General features: G+C 46.7%; 1 protein-coding gene across 1 annotated transcript in view; it reads right to left on the minus strand.

Moving 5' to 3' along the window:
- Positions 1–24,858, minus strand: part of slc9a8 (solute carrier family 9 member 8) — a 43,567-nt gene that overhangs the window by 15,779 nt on the left and 2,930 nt on the right. Inside the window, exons 4-14 of the mRNA XM_064956508.1 lie at positions 24,206–24,264; positions 17,859–17,942; positions 17,641–17,742; positions 16,956–16,990; positions 10,800–10,943; positions 8,882–9,020; positions 8,655–8,760; positions 8,434–8,550; positions 8,118–8,200; positions 5,392–5,503; positions 5,064–5,284 (exon numbers count right to left, since the gene is read on the minus strand). Coding sequence (XP_064812580.1) covers positions 5,064–5,284; positions 5,392–5,503; positions 8,118–8,200; positions 8,434–8,550; positions 8,655–8,760; positions 8,882–9,020; positions 10,800–10,943; positions 16,956–16,990; positions 17,641–17,742; positions 17,859–17,942; positions 24,206–24,264 — 1,202 coding nt within the window. The remainder of the gene's footprint in view (positions 1–5,063; positions 5,285–5,391; positions 5,504–8,117; positions 8,201–8,433; positions 8,551–8,654; positions 8,761–8,881; positions 9,021–10,799; positions 10,944–16,955; positions 16,991–17,640; positions 17,743–17,858; positions 17,943–24,205; positions 24,265–24,858) is intronic.

Consider the following 24,858-nt stretch of genomic DNA (forward strand, 5'->3'; position numbering starts at 1 on the left):
CCACAACACTGACGCCATACGAGAGGAGAGGCAACACCACAACACTGACTGACGCCATACGAGAGGAGAGGCAACACCACAACACTGACGACAAGAAGTGACTGACGCCATACGAGAGAAGAGGCAACACCACAACACTGACTGACGCCGTACGAGAGGAGAGGCAACACCACAACAAGAAGTGACTGACGCCATACGAGAAGAGAGGCAAAACCACAACACTGACTGACGCCATACGATAGGAGAGGCAACACCACAACAAGAAGTGACTGACGCCATACGAGAAGAGGCAACACCACAACACAGAAAACAAGAAGTGACTGACGCCATACGAGAGGAGAGGCAACACCACAACAAGAAGTAACTGACGCCGTACGAGAGGAGAGGCAACACCACAACAAGAAGTGACTGACGCCATACGAGAGGAGAGGCAACACCACAACAAGAAGTGACTGACGCCGTACGAGAGGAGAGGCAACACCACAACAAGAAGTGACTGACGCCGTACGAGAAGAGGCAACACCACAACACAGACAACAAGAAGTGACTGACGCCATACGAGAGGAGGCAACACCACAACAAGAAGTAACTGACGCCGTACGAGAGGAGAGGCAACACCACAACAAGAAGTGACTGACGCCATACGAGAGGAGAGGCAACACCACAACAAGAAGTGACTGACGCCGTACGAGAGGAGAGGCAACACCACAACAAGAAGTGACTGACGCCGTACGAGAGGAGAGGCAACACCACAACACTGACTGACCTCATACGAGAGGAGGCAACACCACAACACTGACTGACGCCATACGAGAGGAGAGGCAACACCACAACACTGGCTGACGCCATACGAGAAGAGAGGCAACACCACAACACTGACTGACGCCATACGAGAGGAGAGGCAACACCACAACACTGACTGACGCCATACGAGAGGAGAGGCAACACCACAACACTGACTGACGCCATACGAGAGGAGAGGCAACACCACAACAAGTAGTGACTGACGCCATACGAGAGGAGAGGCAACACCACAACAAGAAGTAACTGACGCCGTACGAGAGGAGAGGCAACACCACAACAAGAAGTGACTGACGCCATACGAGAGGAGAGGCAACACCACAACAAGAAGTAACTGACGCCATACGAGAGGAGAGGCAACACCACAACAAGAAGTGACTGACGCCGTACGAGAGGAGAGGCAACACCACAACAAGAAGTGACTGACGCCGTACGAGAGGAGAGGCAACACCACAACAAGAAGTGACTGACGCCGTACGAGAGGAGAGGCAACACCACAACAAGAAGTGACTGACGCCATACGGGAGGAGAGGCAACACCACAACACTGACGCCATACGAGAGGAGAGGCAACACCACAACAAGAAGTGACTGACGCCATACGAGAAGAGAGGCAACACCACGACACTGACGCCATACGAGAGGAGAGGCAACACCACAACACTGACAACAAGAAGTGACTGACGCCATACGAGAGGAGAGGCAACACCACAACAATGACTGACGCCATACGAGAGGAGAGGCAACACCACAACACTGACTGACGCCATACGAGAGGAGAGGCAACAACACAACACTGACAACAAGTAGTGAATGACGCCATATGAGAGGAGGCAACACCACAACACTGACGCCATACGAGAGGAGAGGCAACACCACAACACTGACTGACGCCATACGAGAGGAGAGGCAACACCACAACAAGTAGTGACTGACGCCATACGAGAAGAGAGGCAACACCACAACAAGAAGTGACTGACGCCATACGAGAAGAGAGGCAACACCACAACACTGACGACAAGAAGTGACTGACGCCATACGAGAGAAGAGGCAACACCACAACAAGAAGTGACTGACGCCATACGAGAAGAGAGGCAACACCACAACACTGACTGACGCCATACGATAGGAGAGGCAACACCACAACAAGAAGTGACTGACGCCATACGAGAAGAGAGGCAACACCACAACACAGACAACAAGAAGTGACTGACGCCATACGAGAGGAGGCAACACCACAACAAGAAGTAACTGACGCCGTACGAGAGGAGAGGCAACACCACAACAAGAAGTGACTGACGCCATACGAGAGGAGAGGCAACACCACAACAAGAAGTGACTGACGCCGTACGAGAGGAGAGGCAACACCACAACAAGAAGTGACTGACGCCGTACAAGAGGAGAGGCAACACCACAACAAGAAGTGACTGACGCCATACGAGAGGAGAGGCAACACCACAACACTGACTGACCTCATACGAGAGGAGGCAACACCACAACACTGACTGACGCCATACGAGAAGAGAGGCAACACCACAACACTGACTGACGCCATACGAGAGGCGAGGCAACACCACAACACTGACTGACGCCATACGAGAGGAGAGGCAACACCACAACAAGAAGTGACTGACGCCATACGAGAGGAGAGGCAACACCACAACACTGACTGACGCCATACGAGAGGAGAGGCAACACCACAACAAGTAGTGACTGACGCCATACGAGAGGAGAGGCAACACCACAACAAGAAGTAACTGACGCCGTACGAGAGGAGAGGCAACACCACAACAAGAAGTGACTGACGCCATACGAGAGGAGAGGCAACACCACAACAAGAAGTGACTGACGCCGTACGAGAGGAGAGGCAACACCACAACAAGAAGTGACTGACGCCGTACAAGAGGAGAGGCAACACCACAACAAGAAGTGACTGACGCCATACGAGAGGAGAGGCAACACCACAACAAGAAGTGACTGACGCCATACGAGAAGAGAGGCAACACCACGACACTGACGCCATACGAGAGGAGAGGCAACACCACAACACTGACAACAAGAAGTGACTGACGCCATACGAGAGGAGAGGCAACACAACAACACTGACTGACGCCGTACGAGAGGAGAGGCAACACCACAACAAGAAGTGACTGACGCCATACGAGAAGAGAGGCAACACCACAACACTGACTGACGCCATACGAGAGGAGAGGCAACACCACAACAAGAAGTGACTGACGCCATACGAGAAGAGAGGCAACACCACAACACAGACAACAAGAAGTGACTGACGCCATACGAGAGGAGGCAACACCACAACAAGAAGTAACTGACGCCGTACGAGAGGAGAGGCAACACCACAACAAGAAGTGACTGACGCCATACGAGAGGAGAGGCAACACCACAACAAGAAGTGACTGACGCCGTACGAGAGGAGAGGCAACACCACAACAAGAAGTGACTGAAGCCATACGAGAGGAGAGGCAACACCACAACAAGAAGTGACTGACGCCATACGAGAGGAGAGGCAACACCACAACACTGACTGACGCTATTCGAGAGGAGAGGCAACACCACAACAAGTAGTGACTGACGCCATACGAGAAGAGAGGCAACACCACAACAAGAAGTGACTGACGCCGTACGAGGAGAGGCAACACCACAACAAGAAGTGACTGACGACGTACGAGAGGAGAGGCAACACCACAACAAGATGTGACTGACGCCATACGAGAGGAGAGGCAACACCACAACAAGAAGTGACTGAAGCAAATACGAGAGGAGATGCAACACCACAACAAGAAGTGACTGAAGCCATACGAGAGGAGAGGCAACACCACAACAAGAAGTGACTGACGCCATACGAGAGGAGAGGCAACACCACAACAAGAAGTGACTGATGCCATACGAGAGGAGAGGCAACACCACAACACTGACAACAAGAAGTGACTGACGCCATACGAGAGGAGGCAACACCACAACAAGAAGTGACTGACGACGTACGAGAGGAGAGGCAACACCACAACAAGAAGTGACTGGCGACGTACGAGAGGAGAGGCAACACCACAACACTGAAATGACAGGACTCTACACACTCACGCTCCAACACGTCATGCTGAAACAGAAAAGGGCCTTCCCCAAACTGTTGCCACAAAGTTGGAAACACAGAATCGTCTGTAATGTCATTGTATGCTGTAGTTTTACGATTTCCCTTCACTGGAACTAGCCCAAACCATGAAAAACAACACCAGAACAATATTCCTCTTCAACCAAACTTTACAGTTGGCACTATGCAGTCGGGCAAGTAGCGTTCTCCTGGCATTCACCAAACCTAGACTCCTCTATCGGACTGCCAGATGGTGAAGTGCGAGTCATCACTCCAGAGAAAGTGTTTCCACTCCTACAGAGTCTAATGGCAGCGAGCTTTACACCAATCCAGATGAAGCTTTGCATTGCGCATGGTGATCTTAGGCTTGTGTGTGGTTGTTCAGCCATGGAAACCCATTTCATGATGCTCCCGACGAACAGTTCTTGTGCTGAGGTTGCTTCCAGAGGCAGTTTGGAACTCGGTAGTTAGTGTTACAACCAAGGACAGAAGTTTTACAAGCTATGCGCTTCAACACTCTGCAGTCCCGTTCTGTCAGCTTGTGTGGCCTACCAGTTCGTTGCTGAGCCGAAGTTGCTCCTAGATGTTTCCACTTCACAATAACAGCACTTACAGTTGACCGGGGCAGCTCAAGCAGGGCAGAAATTTTACAAACTGACTTGTTGGAAAGGTGGCATCCACTGACTGTGTCACGTTCAAAAATCACTGAGCTCTTCAGTAAGGTCATTCAACTGCCAATGTTTGTCTTTGGAGGTTGTACGGCTGAGTGCTCGGTTTTATACACGGGTGTGGCTGAAATAGCCGAAGCCACTAATTCGAAGGTGTGTCCACATACACTATATGTACAACAGTATCTACCTCTACCACTCCAGTATCCCTGCACATTGTAAATATGATACTGGAACTGAGCCTGTAGATAGCTTCTTACTTTCTCCTGTCGTCATTTGTGTTTTTGTTCTACCTTATGTTATTTTTAGTATTACATTGGTACGGATTACGGTATTGTTGGGTTTACAATTAGCAAGAAAGTAATACTGAGGCAACACCACAAGATACCTCTTTCCCAGAAAGAGATTGCTGGTGCGTTCATTAACATCTGTCTGCGTGTGTATGTCTACATGAACGAGGGTAACTGACAGGAATATTTTTTGTTTTACCATTTTCTCAGTCTTGCTGAGGTTGATGTCCTTCTTGCTCTTGCGTCGGGATTGGCTCTCCTCGTTGTCCATGATGCGAATGAGGGGCATGGTCCCACTGCCGAGGAGGAGGATGGTGAAGAGGACAATGATGATGGTGGTGGTGCCAATCAACTGGCGCTTCTCTATTGGCTCTAGACCAAGATGAAGGCTCAGGGCATAGGGGATGGCACCTCTCAGACCTAACAGAGGAAAGGAGTGAGGGATGGAGCGAGACAAGGGGAGAGAGAGATGGACAGAGCCAAACCGAGGGAGGTGTATTAGAGTAGTGAAGAAATGATCTACTTACCACTAAACCACATGATGAACATCATCTTGGGCGTGATCTTGTGATCTCTGAAGAAGTTGAGCAGGTAGGAGAGAGGGAAAATGTTCACGGCCCGACCTACTAATACCAACACCTGGAAAGAGGTAGAATACAAAGCTCAGCACAAACAGTAACCTTTGCCCTTCACCCTACCGTCTACCCCTAACTTCATGTCCACATCCTGGTTAAACCCCTAACCTCTAGTTTCATGTCCTCATCCTGGATCAACCCTAGCTTCATGTCCTCATCCTGGATCAACCCTAGCTTCACGTCCACATCCTCGTTAAACCCCTAACCTCTAGCTTCACGTCCACATCCTCATTAAACCCCTAACCTCTAGCCCTAGCTTCATGTCCTCATCCTCGTCAAACCCCTAACCTCTAGCCCTAGCTTCATGTCCTCATCCTCGTTAAACCCCTAACCTCTACCCCTAGCTTCAAGTCCTCATCCTGGTTAAACCCCAACCCTACCCTTATGTCCACATCTCGGCTCAACCCGTTGTAGTATAGAATGCTAACACTAGGTGGAAATGTTCCCTCATCACTGAGCGAATTTCAGGTCTGCTGAGTGCAAACTTGAAAGTTGTGAAAATTCTGTTGTGTGTCTACTGTGAACACTGAGGCTGTACCCGCCTTAAATTTGTTTTAACAGTGGCCAAGTAGGCTTCTGTAGTTATTTGATCATAATGTAGGCCTACCAGAGTGGCCTACCATCAAAAACAACAGAACATGCATCCCATAACATTTTAACATGGAAATAGCTGTTCAGCCTACAGTAGCAGCCAATTTGTGCAGTTCAATGTAGGCCTACACTCCATGACTTAAAAAAAATGCAGGGCTTGATATTAACCCGTTAACCTTCAGACAACAGGTGACTGAAAATGTTGTGTTTGATGCAAGAAACCACTTTACAAAATAAAATACACCATTATTACAGAGAATCATGATGCTACCCTCTGACCTTTGGCTACTTAGCTTATTCAAGCCTCTCAAAAATATAACACTGCTCATTTAAGACAAAAAAAAAGCTTTACCTAAGTCCCTTTTCAAAGAGGTCTAGAAATGCACACGTTTTGTGCTCTTGTACGAAGCAATAACTCCCCCATTGCTGACAACAAATTACCCATAACTGGGTTAATAACCCACTAACGAGCAAAGGAGATGAACAAATGTACATATGTTCACATGTCCCAACATGAGCCTCTCGCTTGGATCTCAAAACAAGCGCATCTACTCACGAGCGCCCATGCTGTAAAAAACAGTCCAGTTCTAAGTAAATGGCACAGATACATATATGGCAACTGTGAATTTGCATATAGGCCTACTGCAGCTCTGATTGGTTATGGCGCACCGGGCCTGAGGTGTGTCTGTCAATGCAATAAAATCCTACTCTGATGAGTTCTGTCAACAACAATATCTCTTGCATAGTTATTTTTGCACACTAAGTATTGCATAGTCAGTTTCAGTATGTTGCATTGAAAGTGGCTAATATTGTGTTGATTCGATCACAATTCCCACAGTAAAGGGAAACATTGATAGTGTTAACGGGGAAAAGTTACATTTTGTGTTTCTCTGTGTGGGAACATTGCTAGCTATACCTGGTCACTACAGGTTGGTAGTAATGCTAGGCTATACCTGGTCACTACAGGTTGGTAGTAATGCTGGGCTATACCTGGTCACTACAGGTTCGTAGTAATGCTAGGCTATGCCTGGTCACTACAGGTTGGTAGTAATGCTGGGCTACAGGTTGGTAGTAATGCTGGGCTATACCTGGTCACTACAGGTTGGTAGTAATGCTAGGCTATACCTGGTCACTACAGGTTGGTAGTAATGCTGGGCTATACCTGGTCACTACAGGTTGGTAGTAATGCTAGGCTATACCTGGTCACTACAGGTTGGTAGTAATGCTAGGCTATACCTGGTCACTACAGGTTGGTAGTAATGCTAGGCTATACCTGGTCACTACAGGTTGGTAGTAATGCTGGGCTATACCTGGTCACTACAGGTTGGTAGTAATGCTGGGCTATACCTGGTCACTACAGGTTGGTAGTAATGCTGGGCTATACCTGGTCACTACAGGTTGGTAGTAATGCTAGGCTATACCTGGTCACTACAGGTGTAGTAATGCTAGGCTATACCTGGTCACTACAGGTTGGTAGTAATGCTAGGCTATACCTGGTCACTACAGGTGTAGTAATGCTAGGCTATGCCTGGTCACTACAGGTTGGTAGTAATGCTAGGCTATGCCTGGTCACTACAGGTTGGTAGTAATGCTAGGCTATACCTGGTCACTACAGGTTGGTAGTAATGCTAGGCTATACCTGGTCACTACAGGTTGGTAGTAATGCTAGGCTATGCCTGGTCACTACAGGTTGGTAGTAATGCTAGGCTATACCTGGTCACTACAGGTTGGTAGTAATGCTAGGCTATACCTGGTCACTACAGGTTGGTAGTAATGCTGGGCTATACCTGGTCACTACAGGTGTAGTAATGCTAGGCTATACCTGGTCACTACAGGTGTAGTAATGCTAGGCTATACCTGGTCACTACAGGTTGGTAGTAATGCTGGGCTATACCTGGTCACTACAGGTGTAGTAATGCTAGGCTATACCTGGTCACTACAGGTGTAGTAATGCTAGGCTATACCTGGTCACTACAGGTGTAGTAATGCTAGGCTATGCCTGGTCACTACAGGCTGGGAGTACTTACAATACACCAGATGACGAAGGAAAGCTCAAACTTGTGAGGGAAGCTGAAGATGGAGAGACCCAGGAAAGCAAACACACAAGTCTCTGTGGAGAAGAAAACAAACTTGTGACACTGTCTTGTGTGTGTATTTCGTATTTGTAATATTTTACGTACACGCTGCTATTTCCCTGTTTTGCCTTCTTGCCAGGCTGGCCTCGAAAAATAGTTTATTAACCTCAATGGGTCTTACCTGGTTAAAAATAAATAACACAAGTCATTGTTTTTTACAACAGGATATGGGGGAAAGGACTTGTGAGGCAGAAAGACAAGTGCTAACCACACATGAAGGCCACCGAGCGGAGGGTCTGCTGCATTAGGATCTGAGTGACAGGAGACAGGTTGTGATGGGTGTAGTGTGACATCACGATCCCCGAAAAGAGGATAGACATGATACCTGCACAGAGAGATAGAGGGGTGAACGAGAGGGTAGCAAATGCATAGAAAAATTCATGACATTCCATTGTGTGCTTGATATTACACTGACATGAGAGGACTCACCAGAGAGTTTAATGCCCTCTGCCAGGCCGTAGGGCAGGTAGGCAAAGATGATCATCATGCCAAACTCTAAAGACGGAGTCTTCCTCAGGTCAAAGTGTTTCAGGAACTGGCACAGGGGTCAAGGGTAAAACAGTAACAGGCTTGTGTTTACAAGGTGTATGAATATGTTAAATGGGAATATTATCAACATACTACACAAAACACTCAATCACACACAGAGAAGATACAATGGCAGATATGAGTCCGGTGAGGGTTCCGAGGGCAGCGGAACCGAAGAACATCTTGAGGAAGTATCCCAACGCCTGGAGGAATGTCTCCCAGCCCGTTACCATGGAGTTATCATCCCGGGCAAAGCCCTCGGCCGTACTGAACAACACAATGACATAAAGAGGGAAAAGAATACATCATGGTGATGTTAGGTATAGAGTGTTTCATATGGTTTTCTTAGTCAATAATTACTTGGGAAATATAAAACATTCTCTTGGGGAGGGAATACGTAACCCATTTGACCTAAAAGACTTTTTCCACTCCATATGCGATGCGCAATGCAGGTAACACCGGAATAATTGTTTTTATTTAATTACCACAGTGAACTGTTTTAATGTTTTCTTATGTGTCAAGTAAATACCATAAGGGATGGGTTGCCAATTGGCGATTTGTAATGTAAATGAAAATATAATTTTTCATTAATTCATGCACTAATATGATGTCACCCAAGAGGGCAGTCACGTTGCATCACCAAAACAAAATGTTTAACCTTCTCTCAATCTACTATCTGCAATGTGCACAAGTGTATGTGTATCTTCCTGCCCGTCTGTGTGAGAACCTGTTCTCCCAACACAGGGTTATCAGATTGCTCTGTACACATCGGAGACGTGACAAGTATTTTCCTGTGACCTAGCCAGTCAAAGATGACACAAGGAACACAGTATATCTGATGTATGAATACAAACAAGGTCATTCTCTGAGAACTCTAAAATTAACCTTCAGTACTGAGTGATTAGTGCTTTGAGGTCGGTTCGGTTTTTAGTTAGATCATAAAAAAAATAGTTTTTTTTTTACATTAAATGCACTCTGCATTATATGGGTTGAACGTTGTAACACACAATTTAAAAACTGAATACAAGGCCCATGATGGTAGTGACAGCCCATTACTGCTCATCACTTGTTGACATTACCTTACCAAAATATTTCAGGTTTTTATTACATTTGTTTTATTTGATGACTATTATTTAATTCCAAGTCATCTCATCTCTACAGAGCTGCTGTCTACGCTGTCTGACAAAAACAAGCCTCAGATCACCATGCGCAATGAAAAGCGTTAGCTGGTATAAAGCTCGCTGCCATGGGACTCTGTAGGAGTGGAAACGCTTTCTCTGGAGTGATGATTCACACCTAAATATCTGGCAGTCCGATAGAGGAATCTGGGTTTGGCGGATGCCAGGAGATAGCTACCTGCCCCAATCCATAGTGCCAACTGTAAAGCTTGGTGGAGGAAAGGCTGTTTTTCATGGTTCGGGCTAGGCCCCTTAGTTCCAGTAAAGAGACAACTTAACGCTACATCATTCCATGACATTCTAGATTATTCTGTGTTTCCAACTTAGTGGCAACAGTTTGGGGAGGGCCCTTTCCTGTTTCAGCATGACAATTCCCCAGTGCACAAAGCAAGGTTCATACAGAAATGGTTTGTGAGATCGGTGTGGAAAAACCTGACTGGCCTGAACAGAGCCCTGACCTCAAACCCATAGCACACTTTTGGGACGAATTCGAACGCTGACTGCGAGTCAGGCCTAATCACCCAATATCAGTGGCCGACCTCACTAATGCTTTAGTGGCTGAATAGAAGCAAGTCCCTGCAATAATGTTCCAACATCTAGTGTAAATCCTTCCCAGAACAGAAGAGGCTGTTATAGCCGCAAAAGGGGGGTACCAACTCCAAGGCATGGCAGCGCATCTGACATTTAGAATTACAACACAGGGACAAAGGGCGAGTGCACGGACTAAGAATTACACACATTATACTGGCCTTCACCAGAAGATGTACATGTAGTGCCTTGATAAAATCTAGTGCCTTGATAAGATCCAGTGCCTTGATAAAACAGTATGAGGAAGAGGAATGAGGGGGTGAGGAGGAGGAGTACGTACTTGGTGAGTACGATAGAGACAGCATCGTTGAGGATGCTCTCTCCAAACACCAGCATGTTGAGGACAGGGTCCACGTTGAGGGCATTGAAGATGGCGATGGTTGCTACAGGGTCCACAGCCGAGATCAGAGAACCAAACGCAAAGCTTCAGGAGGGAGAGGGACAAGAATTTGTTGGACAAAGCTTTGGACTTGCAATTATTTTACAGGCTGTTTAAATCATGGTTAAAAAAAGTAGGAAAAGGGTAGATAACACAGTCAGTGAAAACATACAGATAGAAAGGCAGAGAGTGACTCACAAAAACAGACTGACTACTGAAAATACACACACTCCACAGCATGTGACTACAGAGACATTGGGTGAACCTTCAAACACACCACTTCCTCATCCTAAAGCTGCTGCCCTCCTTTGGAAATATGCTCAATCCACATGCTCAGCCCGGGCTTCTCAAAATGTCTGCCTCGCCTGGTTCACCAACTACTTCTCTGATAGAGTTCAGTGTGTCATATCGTGCCTGTTGTCTGGACCTCTGGCATTCTCTATGGGGGTGCCACAGGGCTCAATTCTCGGGCCGACTCTTTTCGTCTGTCTGTCTGCCTGCCTGTCTGCCTGTATGTCTGTATGTATAAATGATGTCGCTCTTGCTGCTGGTGATTCTCTGATCCACCTCTACACAGACAACACCATTCTCTATACATCTGGCCCTTCTTTGGACATTGTGCTAACAAACCTCCAAAACGAGCTTCAAATCAATACAACACTCCTTCTGTGGTCTCCAACTGCTTTTAAATGCTAGGAAAACCAAGTACATGCTCTTCAACCAATTGCTGCCCCCACCCTCCTGCCCGACTAACATCATTTCTCTGGACGGTTCTGACCTAGAATATGTGGACGGCAAATCTCTAGGTGTCTGGTTAGACTGCAAACTCTCCGTCCAGACTCACATTAAGCATCTCCAATCCAAAATTAAATCTAGAATCGGCTTCCTATTTCTCAACAAAGCCTCCTTCACTAATGGTGCCAAACATACCCTCGTAAAACTGACTATTCTACCGATCCTTGACTTCGGTGATGTCATTTACAAAATAGCCTCCAACACTCTACTCAGCAAACTGGATGTAGTCTATCACAGTGCCATCCGTTTTATTACCAAAGCCCCATATACAACCCAACACTGCGACCTGTATGCTCTCGTTGACTGGCCCTCACTACTTATGCATCACCAAACACACTGGCTCCAGGTCATCTAAATCTTTGCTAGGTAAAGCCCACCTTATCTCAGCTCACTGGTCACCATAGCAACACCCACCCGTAGCACGCGCTCCAGCAGGTATATTTCACTGATCTTCCCCAAAGCCAACACTTACTTTGGCCGCCTTTCCTTACAGTTCTCTGCTGTCAAAGACTGGAACGAATTGCAAAAATCTTTTGTCTCCCTCTCAAAATTTAAGCATAACCTGTCAGAGCAGCTTACCGATCACTGTACATGTACACAGCCAATCTGTAAATAGCACACCCAACCACCTCATCCCCATACTACTTACCCTCTTGCACCCCAGTATCTCTACTTGCACGTCATCATCTGCACATATATCACTCCAGTATTAATGCTAAGCTGTAATTATTTTAGCCTCTGCGGGCTATTTATTGCCTACCTCCCTACATTTGCACACACTGTACATAGATTCTTCCTTTTTTTTAATCTTGTGTTATTGACTGTACGTTTGTTTATGAGTAACTGTGTTGCTTTTGTCACACCGCTATGCTTTATCTTGGCCAGGTCGCAGCTGGAAATGAGAACTTGTTCTCAGCTGGCCTACCTGGTTAAATTAAGGTGAAATAAATCAAATGTGAAGAGGAAAATATCTGCTCTTTCTGTGAAAGGACACACTATTGTTACGTGATGACACTGTAGCTACTAGGTTTGAGTGTTATATGTATACCGGAGTTTGAGGGAGGGTGCGCCACTGTTAACCATCTATAATAAATTATCACAAATAAAATTATATCCAGCTTAGGGCTCCAGCTATGCCGCTGAACAGCCTCAATTCGTCTGGGCAGAGACATTTCAAAGTGTCAAAAGCATTCCACAGGGATGCTGGGACTATTCTTGATACACACAGGAAACTAGAGCATGAAAAACCCAGCAACGTTGCAGTTCTTGATACAAACTGGCACGCCTGGCACCTACTACCATACCCCGTTCAAAGGCACTTAAATCTTTTGTCTTGCCCATTCACCCTCTGAATGGCACACATACACAATCTATGTCTCAAGGCTTAAAAATCCTTCTTTAACCGGACTCCTCCCCTTCATCTACACTGATTTAAATGGGTTTAACAAGTGACATCAATAAGGATCACAGCTTTCCCCTGGTCACTCTACATAATGGAAAGAGCAGGTGTTCATAATGTTTTGTATACTCGGATTGTGTGTGTGTGTGTGTGTGTGTGTATATATATATATATAAGTATTTAATAAGAATATTTCATTCAGATCTAGGATGTTATTTTAGTGTTCCCTTTATTTTTTTGAGCAGTATATATATATTGCTCAAAAAAATAAAGGGACCATATATACTTTTTTTTCCTTTACATAGTTGAATGTGCTAACAAAATCACACAAAAATTATCAATGGAAATCAAATTTATCAACCCATGGAGGTCTGGATTTGGAGTCACACTCAAAATTAAAGTGGAAAAACACACTACAGGCTGATCCAACTTTGATGTAATGTCCTTAAAACAAGTCAAAATGAGGCTCAGTAGTGTGTGTGGCATCCACGTGCCTGTATGACCTCCCTACAATGCCTGGGCATGCTCCTGATGAGGTGGCAGATGGTCTCCTGAGGGATCTATTCCCAGACCTGGACTAAAGCATCCGCCAACTCCTGGACAGTCTGTGGTGCAACATGGCGTTGGTGGATGGAGCGAGACATGATGTCCCAGATGTGCTCAATTGGATTCAGGTCTGGGGAACGGGCAGGCCAGTCCATAGCATCAATGCCTTCCTCTTGCAGGAACTGCTGACACACTCCAGCCACATGAGGTCTAGCATTGTCTTGCATTAGGAGGAACCCAGGGCCAACCGCACCAGCATATGGTCTCACAAGGGGTCTGAGGATCTCATCTAGGTACCTAATGGCAGTCAGGCTACCTCTGGCGAGCACATGGAGGACTGTGCGGCCCCCCCAAAGAAATGCCACCCCACACCATGACTGACCCACTGCCAAACCGATCATGCTGGAGGATGTTGCAGGCAGCAGAACGTTCTCCACGGCGTCTCCAGACTCTGTCACGTGCTCAGTGTGAACCTGCTTTCATCTGTGAAGAGCACAGGGCGCCAGTGGCGAATTTGCCAATCTTGGTGTTCTCTGGCAAATGCCAAACGTCCTGCACGGTGTTGGGCTGTAAGCACAACCGCCACCTGTGGACGTCGGGCCCTCATACCACCCTCATGGAGTCTGTTTCTGACCGTTTGAGCAGGCACATGCACATTTGTGGCCTGCTGGAGGTAATTTTGCAGGGCTCTGGCAGTGCTCCTCCTGCTGCTCCTTGCACAAAGGCGGAGGTATCGGTCCTGCTGCTGGGTTGTTGCCCTCCTACGGCCTCCTCCACGTCTCCTGATGTCCTGGCCTGTCTCCTGGTAGCGCCTCCATGCTCTGGACACTACGCTGACAGACACAGCAAACCTTCTTGCCACAGCTTGCATTGATGTGCCATCCTGAATGAGCTGCACTACCTGAGCCACTTGTGTGGGTTGTAGACTCCGTCTCATGCTACCACTAGAGTGAAAGCACCGCCAGTATTCAAAAGTGACCAAAACGTCAGCCAGGAAGCATAGGAACTGAGAAGTGGTCTGTGGTCACCACCTGCAGAACCACTCCTTTATTGGGGGTGTCTTGCTAATTGCCTATAATTTCCACCTGTTGTCTATTCCATTTGCACAACAGCATGTGAAATGTATTGTCAATCAGTGTTGCTTCCTAAGTGGACAGTTTGATTTCACAGAAGTGTGATTGACTTGGAGTTACATTGTATGGTTTAAGTGTTCCCTTTATTTTTTTGAGCAATATATATATATATATATACACACACACACAGTGCCTTGCGAAAGTATTCGGCCCCCTTGAACTTTGCGACCTTTTGCCACATTTCAGGCTTCAAACATAAAGATATAAAACTGTACTTTTTTGTGAAGAATCAAAAACAAGTGGGACACAATCATGAAGTGGAACGACATTTATTGGATATTTCAAACTTTTTTAACAAATCAAAAACTGAAAAATTGGGCGTGCAAAATTATTCAGCCCCCTTAAGTTAATAATTTGTAGCGCCACCTTTTGCTGCGATTACAGCTGTAAGTCGCTTGGGGTATGTCTCTATCAGTTTTGCACATCGAGAGACTGACATTTTTTCCCATTCCTCCTTGCAAAACAGCTCGAGCTCAGTGAGGTTGGATGGAGAGCAGTTTTCAGTTCTTTCCACAGATTCTCGATTGGATTCAGGTCTGGACTTTGACTTGGCCATTCTAACACCTGGATATGTTTATTTTTGAACCATTCCATTGTAGATTTTGCTTTATGTTTTGGATCATTGTCTTGTTGGAAGACAAATCTCCGTCCCAGTTTCAGGTCTTTTGCAGACTCCATCAGGTTCTCTTCCAGAATGGTCCTGTATTTGGCTCCATCCATCTTCCCATCAATTTTAACCATCTTCCCTGTCCCTGCTGAAGAAAAGCAGGCCCAAACCATGATGCTGCCACCACCATGTTTGACAGTGGGTATGGTGTGTTCAGGGTGATGAGCTGTGTTGCTTTTACGCCAAACATAACGTTTTGCATTGTTGCCAAAAAGTTCAATTTTGGTTTCATCTGACCAGAGCACCTTCTTCCACATGTTTGGTGTGTCTCCCAGGTGGCTTGTGGCAAACTTTAAACAACACTTTTTATGGATATCTTTAAGAAATGGCTTTCTTCTTGCCACTCTTCCATAAAGGCCAGATTTGTGCAATATACGACTGATTGTTGTCCTATGGACAGAGTCTCCTACCTCAGCTGTAGATCTCTGCAGTTCATCAAGAGTGATCATGGGCCTCTTGGCTGCATCTCTGATCAGTCTTCTCCCTGTATGAGCTGAAAGTTTAGAGGGACCACCAGGTCTTGGTAGATTTGCAGTGGTCTGATACTCCTTCCATTTCAATATTATCGCTTGCACAGTGCTCCTTGGGATGTTTAAAGCTTGGGAAATCTTTTTGTATCCAAATCCGGCTTTAAACTTCTTCACAACAGTATCTCGGACCTGCCTGGTGTGTTCCTTGTTCTTCATGATGTCCTGCGCTTTTAACGGACCTCTGAGACTATCACAGTGCAGGTGCATTTATAAGGAGACTTGATTACACACAGGTGGATTGTATTTATCATCATTAGTCATTTAGGTCAACATTGGATCATTCAGATATCCTCACTGAACTTCTGGAGAGAGTTTGCTGCACTGAAAGTAAAGGGGCTGAATAATTTTGCACGCCCAATTTTTCAGTTTTTGATTTGTTAAAAAAGTTTGAAATATCCAATAAATGTCGTTCCACTTCATGATTGTGTCCCACTTGTTGTTGATTTTTCACAAAAAAATACAGTTTTATATCTTTATGTTTGAAGCCTGAAATCTGGCAAAAGGTCGCAAAGTTCAAGGGGGCCGAATACTTTCGCAAGGCACTGTATATATATATATATATATTAGTATGAAACTATAAAAATCAGGATAACACCCAACCCTAGTAGCTACACAGGTAAACTCCCCACCTGTCTGTCAGTCAGTCATGCTGATCTCCTCACCAGTCAGTCATGCTGATCTCCTCACCAGTCAGTCATGCTGATCTCCTCACCAGTCAGTCATGCTGATCTCCTCACCAGTCAGTCATGCTGATCTCCTCACCAGTCAGTCATGCTGATCTCCTCACCAGTCAGTCATGCTGATCTCCTCACCAGTCAGTCATGCTGATCTCCTCACCAGTCAGTCATGCTGATCTCCTCACCAGTCAGTCATGCTGATCTCCTCACCAGTCAGTCATGCTGATCTCCTCACCAGTCAGTCATGCTGATCTCCTCACCAGTCAGTCATGCTGATCTCCTCACCAGTCAGTCATGCTGATCTCCTCACCTGTCAGTCATACTCATCTTGTAGATCACATCAGCCTGTGAGAAAGAGAGAAAGACAGGATACATCACACATTTACAATAGAAACCATTTTGTGGGATTTTTTCAGTGTTGCAGCATTGCACAACAGTTTGCAACACTGAGGACTGCATGTCTCAAATGATTGCTCACATGCCCTACGGTTTCGTGGTTGTTTTGTAAAAGGTATGTCGGTTTCTCACACATATTCCTAGACTGACAATGCAATCACACTTGTGTCAATGCCAGTGAAATGTTTGATAACATATGAAAAATGTTACCAAAAACATGTTATTATTGAGGACACCTTTGGAAACATGCGTTCTAATTCATACTTTTAAGTGCTATCTCCTCTGGGAATACATTGTACATCTTGAATGTGTTTTTTTTTTTTTTTTTTTTTTTTTTTTTACACAAATCAATTCATTGCAAATCAATTTAATTCTTGAACAGTGATTTCCAAGCCGGTCTCCGGCGTACCCAAGCCATTCTATAACAGTGATTTCCAAGACATTCTACTTTAAAGTCCAAAACTAGACAACTAACTACTCATCAGTAAAGCCCTGGTGGTGGATTAGCTAAAACAGATGTGGAATGGGGAGATAGAAGCCTCACCTGTCCCAGGAATGGTGGGGGACTCAACAACACTATAGAGTTCTAGAAGCCTCACCTGTCCTAGAAAGTAGATCCCTCCACCTACGATGAAGGCAGAGATGGCTGTCCCAATGACAGCAAACAGTGTGATGGAACCAATGTTCTGGAAGAAGTTACCCTGGCAACCAGAACACATGGAGGTGGAAAGATGAGCACCAAATATCCCAATACACCAAGAGGAAACACACGCTCGTAAACACACAGAAACATACAAGTACGCAAGTACACACAAACCTTATGTAGAGAGTATCCTGATTCGAAGATGATGGGCGGCAGAAGCAGGAGGAAGAACATGTTGGGACGAAACATCTCCTCTTCCTATCAGGGGACATGGTGGTTAACACAGTCAACCTCGTTTCATCTTTAGCAATGATTTTTTGCAACAAAAGAATTCAGGTGACTGCAGTCAGTGGGAGCGAGGAGTGGAAAGGATGAGAGAAAATGAAAAGAGAAGGAGAGATGAGACAGGAAGTTAGCAGCAGACCTCGATTTGTCAAAACACATCTTTCACTTCGACTTCAAGAGAGCTTCACACACACACACACACACTAATGAATCATAGTGAGGCTCCCCTTAGAGGCACAAGACTGAGTTTGACCTAGCCTAGCACACAATGACGCACATGATAATCCCCTCAGGGGCACACACGTCTACAAACCTACTCATGCATACATAATGTACATACTCAGATTTATGGTACTTTATCTGACTCACACTGTACCCTGACCTGTGACCTCTTTCTCATATATGCGGGGGGGGGGGGGGGGCAACCGGTTTTCAGGGGAAACGGAAGCGAGGTTGAAGATGCTGTATCCCTGGACAATGATGTGGAGACTCCGCTGAGGCGTTTCTTGTACACCTGCTACGTTTGGTTAATGGGATATAATGAAATCATTGTTGGCTCTCAGCTAAATTGTCTGGGCTCCTGGATCAGGAGTAGGCGTCATGTGCTGTTGCATTACGTTGTGTGTGTGGGGATTGTAAATCGCCCCACTATATCGATGCTGACAATGAATATCAACATGCGTGACAGTAAGAACGGCATGTTAGTGATTCAGGTGTAACTAGGTGTGTACAATCATATTATTGTTATGCATAGTCAACCTGAATACCATATCCAGTGGGGCACAGAAGTTTAAAATAAATGATACAAATACTGAGCTATATTGCTTGCTAAAAAAATAAAATACAAATTATAATACAAATCACTCAGGGAGAAACTAAGAAGTAGGATCCCCTGTTTTCAATACTCCAGAACCCTCCCCTTGTGAGGATAACGATACAGTGTTTCTATCATGTTTTATGAGATTGGAGAAAACTTTGGGAGGGATATTAGACCATTCAACCATACAGAATCTTTCCAGATCCTTGATAACCTTCATCTGTACTTATGGACTGCCCTCTTCAAACCACAGGTTTTCAATAGGGTTCAAGTCCGGAGATGGAGATAGCAAAATGTTGATTTTGTGGTTAATTAACTATTTCTTTGTGGATTTTGACGTGTGCTTAGGGTTATTATCTTGGTGGAAGATAACTTGAGGCCAAGTTTCAGCCCCCTGGCAGAGGCAACCAGGTTTTGGGATAAAAATGCCCCGGTAATTGGTAAATTTCATGATGCCATTGACCTTAACAAGGGCCCCAGGCACAGCCCCATAAAGATCCACCACCATATTTTATAGTAGGGACGAGGTATTTCCTGCATTGTTCTTTCGAAGGCCATTGGTGCGCGTGTCCAAACAGCTCTTTTTCCTGTCCTCTGAACATAGCAAACTCCAGGCGGTGCGAAACGGCATTGGCATTGGAACCAGTGCTAATGGTCATATGACAAGAAATTAGAGATATACTCAAACCCACCGCACACCAGAGGTGGGCTTGGCCTCAAAAGAACAATGCATATGCAGAAAATACCTCATCACTACTGTAAAATATGGTGGTGGATCTTTGATGTTGTAATTTGTTTTTACTAGACTAACCTGTCTGGTTTGTGCTGACAGGGCAGTTTGGACATGCAAAGCGGATTTCTGAGCAAACAGGTCTATCTAATCCCGACCATAGAGCAGGTTGATTAGTCATAAGGCTTCACTACCAAGGTACATTGTGTCACCACTCTACATAAGAGGAAGTAGATAGACTGACGCTTTATATTCTGGATAAGAATTAGGAACTGTTTCTAGTTCAGTTAAATCTTCTAATGCAATTTTAGTTTCACATTTTTAATGTCACATGCACAAGTACAGTGAAATACCTTCCTTGCAAACTCAGCAAGGAAGGTATTTTTTTGTCAGCAATGCTAAAAAAAATTATATATATATACATACATACATACATACACACACACATAGTAAGCATACTATATCCAGGAAATATTTTAAAAGTCAGTTCCAATACCATATTACATGTGCAGGGATACTGGAGTGATGGAGGTAGGTATGTATAGGGGTAAGGGGACTGGGATACTGGAGTGATGGAGGTAGATATGTATAGGGGTAAGGGGACTGGGATACTGGAGTGATGGAGGTAGGTATGTATAGGGGTAAGGGGACTGGGATACTGGAGTGATGGAGGTAGGTATGTATAGGGGTAAGGGGACTGGGATACTGGAGTGATGGAGGTAGGTATGTATAGGGGTAAGGGGACTGGGATACTGGAGTGATGGAGGTAGGTATGTATAGGGGTAAGGGGACTGGGATACTGGAGTGATGGAGGTAGGTATGTATAGGGGTAAGGGGACTGGGATACTGGAGTGATGGAGGTAGGTATGTATAGGGGTAAGGGGACTGGGATACTGGAGTGATGGAGGTAGGTATGTATAGGGGTAAGGGGACAGGGATACTGGAGTGATGGAGGTAGGTATGTATAGGGGTAAGGGGACTGGGATACTGGAGTGATGGAGGTAGGCATGTATAGGGGTAAGGGGACAGGGATACTGCAGTGATGGAGGTAGGCATGTATAGGGGTAAGGGGACAGGGATACTGGAGTGATGGAGGTAGGTATGTATAGGGGTAAGGGGACTGGGATGCTGGAGTGATGGAGGTAGGTATGTATAGGGGTAAGGGGACAGGGATGCTGGAGTGATGGAGGTAGGCATGTATAGGGGTAAGGGGACAGGGATACTGGAGTGATGGAGGTAGGTATGTATAGGGGTACAGGATATAAGGATATACAGGATATAACAGGATATAAGATAAACAGAGTAGCAGCAGCTTGTATGCGAGTGGGTGTGCAGAGTCAGTATAAAATGTACAGTGCCTTTGGAAAGTATTCAGACCCCTTGACTTTTTCCACTTTGTTACGTTACGCGGAGGAGGAAAGGACATACGGGAAGAGACGACATGTTGGAGCGGAGGAGGAAAGGACATACGGGAAGAGACGACATGTTGGAGCGGAGGAGGAAAGGACATACGGGAAGAGACGACATGTTGGAGCGGAGGAGGAAAGGACATACGGGAAGAGACGACATGTTGGAGCGGAGGAGGAAAGGACATACGGGAAGAGACGACATGTTGGAGCGGAGGAGGAAAGGACATACGGGAAGAGACGACATGTTGGAGCGGAGGAGGAAAGGACATACGGGAAGAGACGACATGTTGGAGCGGAGGAGGAAAGGACATACGGGAAGAGACGACATGTTGGAGCGGAGGAGGAAAGGACATACGGGAAGAGACGACATGTTGGAGCGGAGGAGGAAAGGACATACGGGAAGAGACGACATGTTGGAGCGGAGGAGGAAAGGACATACGGGAAGAGACGACATGTTGGAGCGGAGGAGGAAAGGACATACGGGAAGAGACGACATGTTGGAGCGGAGGAGGAAAGGACATACGGGAAGAGACGACATGTTGGAGCGGAGGAGGAAAGGACATACGGGAAGAGACGACATGTTGGAGCGGAGGAGGAAAGGACATACGGGAAGAGACGACATGTTGGAGCGGAGGAGGAAAGGACATACGGGAAGAGACGACATGTTGGAGCGGAGGAGGAAAGGACATACGGGAAGAGACGACATGTTGGAGCGGAGGAGGAAAGGACATACGGGAAGAGACGACATGTTGGAGCGGAGGAGGAAAGGACATACGGGAAGAGACGACATGTTGGAGCGGAGGAGGAAAGGACATACGGGAAGAGACGACATGTTGGAGCGGAGGAGGAAAGGACATACGGGAAGAGACGACATGTTGGAGCGGAGGAGGAAAGGACATACGGGAAGAGACGACATGTTGGAGCGGAGGAGGAAAGGACATACGGGAAGAGACGACATGTTGGAGCGGAGGAGGAAAGGACATACGGGAAGAGACGACCTGTTGGAGTGGAGGAGGAAAGGACATACGGGAAGAGACGACATGTTGGAGCGGAGGAGGAAAGGACATACGGGAAGAGACGACATGTTGGAGCGGAGGAGGAAAGGATGCGGTAAAGAAACGACACAGGAAGAGAAGTAGAAATGGGAAGAGAAGTAGAAATGGGAAGAGAAGTAGAAATGGGAGGAGAAGTAGAAATGGGAGGAGGAGTAGAAATGGGAGGAGAAGTAGAAATGGGAGGAGGAGTAGAAATGGGAGGAGGAGTAGAAATGGGAGGAGGAGTAGAAATGGGAGGAGAAGTAGAAATGGGAGGAGAAGTAGAAATGGGAGGAGAAGTAGAAATGGGAGGAGAAGTAGAAATGGGAGGAGAAGTAGAAATGGGAGGAGAAGTAGAAATGGGAGAAGGAGGCAGCGAGTGAAAGGATAACAGGAGGGAAGCACATAAGGGAAAAGTAGACATGTTGGAGAAGAGAGATAGAGGGATGAATGGAAAAGGATGAGAGCATAGCCAGGGAAGACAGGATGCTATTGCCTGAGGTGTTGGTAGAGTGTGGCCTTGGCAGTTAGCAGCATGGTCCTGGGGGGGGTCGTGCCAAAGAAACAGCTCAGTGTGAGGTTAGCACTGTGGATATGGGGATTCGAACCAGTACGCATGGATCACAACTACAGTAAGTGAGAAACGGCATCCCAAAGACCCCTATCTGGCAATCCAATCCACGCAAAGTCTGCCAGTACCAGCTCTGGAGGACCAGGGGCCACATGGGGAAAGAGGAGGAAAGACAGAAGAGGGACAAGGATGAGCAGGAACAACAAAAAGAGGGGCCAGGGAGTGAGAGGGCAGACAGAGAAAAGAGAGGTGAATAAAAAGATAGAGTAGGAGCGTGAGACTCATGAAATAACTCAGATACTGGAGGTTGAGTCACCGTCACACAGTAAACAACAAGACCGTGCGTATATCAGACATGGAATGGTTTAGGTTGGCTCCAGATTGGGTTCAACAAATTGAGGGGCTGTCTTGAAGCATCAATCACTTTTTATGACACACGGGTACTGGGAACCTGGGGCGGACGCACACGGGTACTGGGAACATGGGCGGACGCACACGGGTACTGGGAACCTGGGGCAGACGCACACGGGTACTGGGAACCTGGGGCAGACACAGACGGGTACTGGGAACCTGGGGCAGACACAGACGTACTGGGAACCTGGGGCAAACACAGACGTACTGGGAACCTGGGGCAAACACAGACGTACTGGGAACCTGGGGCAGACACAGACGTACTGGGAACCTGGGGCAGACACAGACGTACTGGGAACCTGGGGCAGACACAGACGTACTGGGAACCTGGGGCAGACACAGACGTACTGGGAACCTGGGGCAGACACAGACGTACTGGGAACCTGGGGCAGACACAGACGTACTGGGAACCTGGGGCAGACACAGACGTACTGGGAACCTGGGGCAGACACAGACGTACTGGGAACCTGGGGCAGACACAGACGTACTGGGAACCTGGGGCAGACACAGACGTACTGGGAACCTGGGGCAGACACAGACGTACTGGGAACCTGGGGCAGACACAGACGTACTGGGAACCTGGGGCAGACACAGACGTACTGGGAACCTGGGGCAGACACAGACGTACTGGGAACCTGGGGCAGACACAGACGTACTGGGAACCTGGGGCAGACACAGACGTACTGGGAACCTGGGGCAGACACAGACGTACTGGGAACCTGGGGCAGACACAGACGTACTGGGAACCTGGGGCAGACACAGACGTACTGGGAACCTGGGGCGGACGCACACGGGTACTGGGAACCTGGGGCAGACACAGACGTACTGGGAACCTGGGGCGGACGCACACGGGTACTGGGAACCTGGGGCAGACACAGACGTACTGGGAACCTGGGGCAGACACAGACGTACTGGGAACCTGGGGCAGACACAGACGTACTGGGAACCTGGGGCAGACACAGACGTACTGGGAACCTGGGGCAGACACAGACGTACTGGGAACCTGGGGCAGACACAGACGTACTGGGAACCTGGGGCAGACACAGACGTACTGGGAACCTGGGGCAGACACAGACGTACTGGGAACCTGGGGCAAACACAGACTCCAATAGACACTAAGAAAGTTGTAAAAACAAGACAACATCTCAAACATTCACATATTCTGTGCATGAGTAATCAGTCTAGTTCTAGAATAAAAGGCTCTTTTAAGGGACTCTATTCAACAAGCAGGAATTAAACATTTACAGCAAAGTGTGTGGTGTACCTTCCAATTAGCTAGCTCATGAAACTCAATGATCTTTATGAAGCCTCCCATCAGGATCCCTGGAAGAGAAAGACAACCACAAGATATCATTAAGAGTTCACCAACACGTAAAAAAAACACTCATCTCCATGACAGTTGTAAAGGTCTCACATTATCAAAGCTAAGAAAAGGCCACATCTCCTTGAAATGGAAATACCAACTCCTAAAGACCATCAGTGTGTGGATGTTAATACCAAGTAGGGAATTAATGTATCATCTTTAAAAGAATAAGAAAGCTATTGTCTAATAACGTTTCCTTGTGGAAGTCCCCTTGGGCACAGGGGAAAGGGGTTAGTTTGTTTGTGTGTTTGCGACAGACATTATAAACTGGGTGGTTCGAGCCCTGAATGCTGACTGACTGACAGCCGTGGTATATCAGACCATATACCACAGGTATGACAACATTTATTTTTACTGCTCTAATTCTGTTGGTAACCAGTTTATAACAGCGATAAGGCACCTCAGGGGGTTGTGGTATATGGCCGATATACCACGGCTAAGGTCTGAATCCAGGCACTCCACGTTGTGTCGTGCAAAAGAACAGCCCATAGCCGTGGTATATTGGGCATATACCACACCCCCCACAGGCCTTATTGCTTAATTATACAACACTA

This window comes from Oncorhynchus masou, chromosome 33 (assembly GCF_036934945.1).
Source record: "Oncorhynchus masou masou isolate Uvic2021 chromosome 33, UVic_Omas_1.1, whole genome shotgun sequence".
NCBI classification, from domain to species: domain Eukaryota; kingdom Metazoa; phylum Chordata; class Actinopteri; order Salmoniformes; family Salmonidae; genus Oncorhynchus; species Oncorhynchus masou.